The 7,500-nt window shown below is 38.2% G+C and overlaps 1 protein-coding gene across 1 annotated transcript in view; it reads right to left on the minus strand.

Moving 5' to 3' along the window:
• slc2a9l2 (solute carrier family 2 member 9, like 2) overlaps positions 1–7,500 on the minus strand; it is a 26,375-nt gene that overhangs the window by 13,193 nt on the left and 5,682 nt on the right. Inside the window, exons 3-5 of the mRNA XM_016255992.1 lie at positions 5,774–5,898; positions 5,320–5,465; positions 1,745–1,877 (exon numbers count right to left, since the gene is read on the minus strand). Of these exons, the coding sequence (XP_016111478.1) occupies positions 1,745–1,877; positions 5,320–5,465; positions 5,774–5,898 (404 nt within the window). The remainder of the gene's footprint in view (positions 1–1,744; positions 1,878–5,319; positions 5,466–5,773; positions 5,899–7,500) is intronic.

Genomic DNA, 7,500 nt, shown 5'->3' on the forward strand with positions numbered 1-7,500 from the left:
CACACACACACACACACACACAGGTTTGTTTTTGTGAAAAGTGGGGACTCTCCATAGGCGTAATGGTTTTTATACTGTACAGACCGTATATTCTATTGCCCTACACCAACCCTACCCCTAAACCTACCCCTCACAGGAGACTTTCTGCTATTTCAGATTTTCAATACACTCCATTCTGTGTGATTTATAAGCGTTTTGAAAAGTGGGGACATGGGGTAATGTCCTGAAAAGTCACCTTCTCCTTGTAATACCTGTCATACCTTTGTCATTATACACATTTATGTCCTCATTTGTCACAAAAACGCGCACACACACACACACACACACTCTCTCTCACACACACACACACACACACACACACACACTCACACTCTGTGCTTTCAGCTGCTGGTCCTGATGTTGAAACACAGTGAGCGGTGAAGCAGGAGAGTGTAATTAACAGTTAGTTAATCAGTCACATTGACTGCCGTGAACTCTAGACTGGTTTTGAGTTAAAAGGGCTCATTAAACTCTCATTTAACTAATTTATTCTTGTCTAACTGGCCATCAAGGTCAGTTTGAGGAGGTTTGGGCTCTTAAATCAGTCTGAGATCAAACACTCTGCTGCTTTCTTCTGTTTGTTGTGGATTCTCATGTTCGTGATGAGATCAGGTGTGTTCAGACTGACAGAATGAGGCTGAGCACATCATCACATCACAACACCAATCAAACGCTCCGCTCCTCTGAGGAATCACGCATGTGTGTGTGTGTGTGTGTGTGTGTGTGTGTGCCAGATCAGTTCAGACTCTGATAGAGGATCATCATTACACACACACACAGGCATTACCATGAGAGTGTGTGTGTGTGTGAGACAGAGTAATGAAAGCTGTCTCTCTCTCTGGGTTTATAATTGAATTGGACTCTTTTAGAGGCTGAAGCAGATTTTGTCAGTAACATGAGATCTGCTGCTGCAGCATCTTCTCAGACACATCTGTCTGACACTCATTATTATTCTAAAACACCAGACTTCTACAATATCTTTCAACTCCTCTTTTATTAAATGCTTTATTTTAATTCTTTCCCTTCAAATAAACATAAAAACATTTGCTATGTTTCTTCTGTGCATCTCAAGCATTCACTTAAAACCGTTTACGTTTACACTTTATTTTACGGTGTCCTTGTTACAGTGTGATTATATGTTTAAGTACTGTGTAATATTAATTAACTGCATGTATTTGCTGTATGGTTATGGTTAGATGAGCGTTTGGTTTAGGGTTAGTTGCATGTAATTATGCATAATTTAATGTTGTTTCTATAGTAAGCACATGTAATGTGTGCATTAAATAAAGCGTTACCCAGTTTACATTTATTTTTGGTGTTAATAAGTCACCTTTGTTTCTACAGAGCTTTACACAGTACAGATTGTTTAAAAGCAGCTTTACATTAATACATAGGAAAATAACACAATCAGTGATGCAAACTTTATCAAATATGAGACAAATTCAGATTCTGCTGTAAAGCAGCTCTCAAAGACAATACCGTCGTTACTCAGATCAAATCAGTTCATGTTTTGTTTTCATCCAAAAAAAGCAAATGGCAGATAAAATTAAATCCAACTAAACAAACCCCAAACAACCTTCAAGAGACTCCAGTGAAGGATTCTGATATGAGCAGACTGACATTAATGCAGCATTTGCATTCAAAATACTGAGAATGCAAGCTTGTTGAGTGAGTGTGTGGGTGTGTGTAAGTGTGTGTGATGGACCTTTCTCCGCTCCCGCCTCGTCCCGGCGCTCCATCAGCAGGAATCTCGGACTCTCGGGCAGAAACGGCAGAACACACAGCTGCAGTAGGGCAGGAAGTGCCAAGAAACCGAACAGGAAGTTCCATCTGCTTTCCTGCAAAAACACAGCAGACGTTCAGAGAGACGCGTATGAGATTCAGTCACAGCTGATGCGACCGGAGGATGATTTGACCGATAACTTGAGTTTCAGGAGCTGCATGTTCTTAAATAAATAAATAAAACATAACAGTAATGCATCCGAGGTTTACATCTGAGGACCTTTTAAGTTCTGTATATTTATATATTAGTATTTGTATTGATTTATAACAATAAAAATACCTTAATGAAACAATTTTACTTTCAATCCACCAAATGAAAGAAGAAATCCACAATGAATTCAGAAGTTATAAGAACCAATTATTTTAATAACTTTTCCAGTCATTCCTGATTTACTGGATAAAGATCAGGATTTATTTTATATTTTAACTCACATTTTCTATCCCGTAAAATATTATTGAGCTTGGCATAACTAGACAAATGGATATTCATTATAGAAACGCCCATGGTGTTTTAAGGTTTTGTTAAATTACATCAGTCCTGATTCACTGGATAAGGTATAAGAATAAGGACTTTTACTAACTATTTCCAGCCAATAAAACATAACTAGACATATGTATATTCATTATAAAAATGCCAATGGCGTTTTCAGATTTGATGAATTTTCATGAGTTTTCCAGGTCTAGAAATCACACTTTTAAGATGCGGCTTCCTCACATATCCTGGTTGTTCACAGACAACACACAGTTGTTGAGATGGTGAATGGGGTTTACATCTGAGGACCTTTTAAGTTCTGTATATTTATATATTAGTATTTTTATTGATTTATAACAATAAAAATACCTTAATGAAACAATTTTACTTTCAATCCACCAAATGAAAGAAGAAATCCACAATGAATTCAGAAGTTATAAGAACCAATTATTTTAATAACTTTTCCAGTCATTCCTGATTTACTGGATAAAGATCAGGATTTATTTTATATTTTAACTCACATTTTCTATCCCGTAAAATATTATTGAGCTTGGCATAACTAGACAAATGGATATTCATTATAGAAACGCCCATGGTGTTTTAAGGTTTTGTTAAATTACATCAGTCCTGATTCACTGGATAAGGTATAAGAATAAGGACTTTTACTAACTATTTCCAGCCAATAAAACATAACTAGACATATGTATATTCATTATAAAAATGCCAATGGCGTTTTCAGATTTGATGAATTTTCATGAGTTTTCCAGGTCTAGAAATCACACTTTTAAGATGCGGCTTCCTCACATATCCTGGTTGTTCACAGACAACACACAGTTGTTGAGATGGTGAATGAATGATTTTGTAGCAGTTTCAGCTGATTGTATAGCTTGTGGAGGAGAAGGACAGCTGCTGCAGCATCATCTGCAGGAGGAACCGGATGTCTCCGCCGGGTCAGACGCTCTGTCACCGCACATCACGCCACGATCACGAGGTTTAAGATCACGACCCGACAGAACACCTGTCTGATCTCACGGACCAGCACAAGACCGCCTCCAAACTCTGAGATTCTATTACAGTGCTTATTAACATTTAGATTTTATTTTTATATTCTCTGCTTTTTTGGTGTTAGTTAATTTCAATTTTGTAGTGTTTTTGCCATTTTTAGAAGTTTTTGTTGTTTTTTATATGTCTATATAGTTTTTTATAAATTTTTATTTCAGTTTTAGTTGTAGTTATTTTAGTACATCCAGTTAAACTAAAAGAAATTACAAATGTTGCCTTTTCAAAATATACTTGTTTCAGTTAACATTTATTTTAAGTAATTAAATTTTTTTTTAAATGGTTTTAGTTTTAGTTATAATCCTTCAAATCAAAATCAGACAAAACAACCATCACATCAGCTAAAACTACTCAAAATCAACATCTTTCTTATTTTAATGCATTTTATGACTCCTGAACATGTGAGGAAGCCTCATTTTAAAAGTGTGATTTCTAGACCTGGAAAGTCATGGAAATTGATCCAATCTCATAACTCCATGGTCAAGTTTATAGTGAATATACACTTTCTAGCTGAACTTTGATATATTTTATTGCATAGAAATTGTAAATAAATGCTTTAAAAAAAAGAAAAGAAAACAAGCAGTTAGTAAACAAATAGAGTGCAAGTAAAACTGTAAATTCTATTCCTTGTTACAAGTATGCTAGAACCATCACTTCTACCACAAAAGACTGCTTTGTAAGTCATCTTCCTGATTTATCTCAATTCCTCAGCATATCCAAAACCTCAGAACAACTTGATGATGTAACAGAAACTTTAAAGCGATACTAAACTGCAGTGGAAACGCAAACCGAGCCGTGCCGTACCGTACTGAGCCGTACCGAGCCGAGTCGTACCACGTAGTGGAAAAGCGCCAATAGTGTGCTTTAGATCCCTTGAGGAACAATTCCACTCATTCTCTGCTATAGGAGAGGAAAAATTGTATAAACTTGTTAAATCATCTAAACCAACAACATGTATGTTGGTTCAAATCATACTTATCTGACCATCAATAATTCGTAGCAGTGAATGAAGAGGTATCATATCGATCACAAGTGCAGTATGGAGTGCCTCAAGGCTCAGTACTAGGGCCGTTCCTATTCACGCTTTACATGTTACTCTTGGGAGATATCATCAGGAAACACGGTGTTAGCTTTCACTGTTATGCTGATGATACTCAGCTCTATATTTCTTCACGGCCCGGCGAAACATACCAGTTTGCAAAACTAACGGAATGCATAGTCGATATAAAAAACTGGATGACGAGTAATGTTAATTATAGGACCTAAAAACTCCACATGTAATAACCTATAACACTGTCTAACACTTGATGGCTGCTCTGTCAATTCTTTGTCATCAGTTAGGAACCTAGGTGTGCTATTTGTTATCAATCACTCATGCGCGCACACACACACACACACACACGCGCGCACACACTCTCTCTCACGGCACGGTCCTCTACAAACGTGCAAATGTGAAGTGAAGTGAGGTTGATCTGGATGGAGCTGCTGCTTTGAATGACACTTTGCACTACAGAATAAAATAGAAATGCGTTCATGACTGATGAATCTGTGGATTTGTTTGACAGACAGATTTGAATATTTGTCAGATAAAATGTCAAAACAGTCCATTTGTTTCCAAATTTTACCGACCCCAAACTTTTGATTCACAGTTTATCACGGTTTCCACAAAAATATTGTGCAGCACGACTGTTTTCAGCATTGATAATAATCAGAGATGTTTCTTGAGCAGCAAATCAGCATATTATACTGATTTCTGAAGATCATGTGACACTGAAGACTGGAGGAATGATGCTGAAAATACAGCTGCGCATCACAGAAATACATTACAGTTTAACACATATTCACATAGAAAACAGCTGTTTTGAGTTGTAATAATATTTCAGAATTTTAACTGTATTTTTGATCAAATAAATGCAGCCTTGGTGAGCAGAAGAGACTAACAAAGATGAAAGCATCTGCAGACTCACCTGTCCAAAGATCTCAGGCAGTCCGAGCACCTGCCCGATGAAAACGCCCAGGCAGATGAAGATGGCGTGAAACTGACCGATGGAGCCGCGCACCTGCCGAGGAGAAATCTCCCCCAGATACATGGGCAGCACGCTCAGAGACACACCTGACAGACAAACAGCTCATGTGTTTTATTATCTTTTCCTGACACTCATTCCGTGCTAACAATGCTCATTTCTGTGCATGATGCTCTATTCCACATGTGGAAGAATATGTTGTGTTTTCGGGAATGTTGTTTAAAAGTTAGAGTAAGTATTTTTATTCTTATGAACTGAATCCAGTCTCCTTTTGCTTTCACTGATGTCTGTGAGAAACGATCGAGATATTAACGAGATCCGTGAGTTCATGAGCTGTTTCACTGTGATTGAGTATCTGATTATCTGACACTTTCTTTTGCAGCCAATCAGGACTGACCTGAATCCATGCCGATGATAAACCGACCAATGATGAGCATCTCAAAGGATCCGGCCGTCTCTCCCAGAGCCAATAGGAGTGCAGCGATCAGAGCCAGAGCGTTATTGGCCAGAAGAGTTCCTTTCCTACACATTATTATTATTATCATCATCATCATTAAAAATAACAATATGATTGTGTATAAAGTGAATATGAGCTAAATATGAATAAATACTGACAGCTGTAGACTAGAACCGCACTGAGATGACAGTCAGACCCCTGAAATCTCTTTATGAACAACAACAACAAAATGAGAATCTCCAACTCTGAGGACTGTAATATCTGCCTCATCTACACTCCTGAAGACCACTGAGACAGGACAGAAACACCTAGCAACCACACACAACACCCTAGCAACAGCAGAGTGATGCCCTAGCCAGCACACACACATGGTTTTGACAGAGGTTGCCTGTCTGTGCTGCTGTTGATCTGAATTATTCCACAGCGCCGCGCAGATGCTGATGATCCCTGACAGCGACGGGCCGGTCTCCATGACGACCGCCAGCACCTGAGCAGAGCTAATAATGATCGTCATAAGGATGAGCAATAATTTAAATAAACAAAGTCAAAATAAAAACATGAGATATTTGATTAGTTTAGCTGTATGCTACGTGACCAATAACCAGCATCTGAACGGCTTGTTAAATTATTGAAATATTAATGAAATCATAAAAATGTAAAATTAAAAGAAGTAATTTTAAGATAAAACACTTGAAAGAAAAACATGAAACATTTGTGAAAACATGCATTCAAATATTGAAATATTAAAAATATTAAATTGTGTGTGTGTCTGTGTGTGTATGTTTATATGAGTGTGTGTGTGTGTGTGTGAGTGTGTCTCTGTGAGTGTGTTTATATGTGTGTGTGTGTGTGTGTGTGAGTGTGTGTGTGTGCGTGTTTATATGTGTGTGTGTTTGTGTGTGTGTGAGAGAGAGTGTGTGTGTTCAGTTTTATCTGTGACTGGCAGGTTTTCTGGGGCTTCACTCTGTAAATCCGCTCTGTGTTTGTGAGCTACAGTCGCATCCGTCACCTGTCAGCAGATCCACTGATCCACACGCTCAGGTTCAGCTGTGTGCTCCTGCTGTTAACTCTATAAGATCCGGTGTTTCTCGCAGCTTAGGATTTAAACACAGACTACAAACATTCCACAGGGATTTCAGCCCATGTCGAGTAAATCACACGCTGCTATTTTGGACACACGCTGTTCCACTTCAGTCCAAAATTGTGTGAGTGTATGTATGTGTGTGTGTAAGTTTGCTGCCTGGTTGCTAGGGCATTAATATGCTGTTGCTAGGGTACTGTGGGTGGTTGCTAGGTAATTACTATACTATATGAACCTGCTTTCTTTGTCCAACAGGTGAAAACAGTGTGTCTGATCACCAGAGTAACAGCACACTCTCCATGATCTGAGGAACCATTCACGTCTGAAGCACAAACGCTGCAGGGCGACACACACACACACACACACACACACACACACACACACACACACACACAACTTAACTAATAGTGCTACACTCTTAAAAATAAAGGTGCTTCAAAAGGTTCTTCAAGCGATGCCATAGAAGAACCATTTTTGGTTCCACAAAGAACCATTCAGTCAAAGGTTCTTTAAAGAAGCATCTCTTTCTTACCTTTTTGTAATCTGAAGAACCTTCTTTCGCCACAAAGAACCTTTCTGTTTGACA

Source organism: Sinocyclocheilus grahami, unplaced genomic scaffold (genome assembly GCF_001515645.1).
Source record: "Sinocyclocheilus grahami isolate Dianchi unplaced genomic scaffold, SAMN03320097.WGS_v1.1 scaffold1386.1, whole genome shotgun sequence".
Lineage (NCBI taxonomy): Eukaryota > Metazoa > Chordata > Actinopteri > Cypriniformes > Cyprinidae > Sinocyclocheilus > Sinocyclocheilus grahami.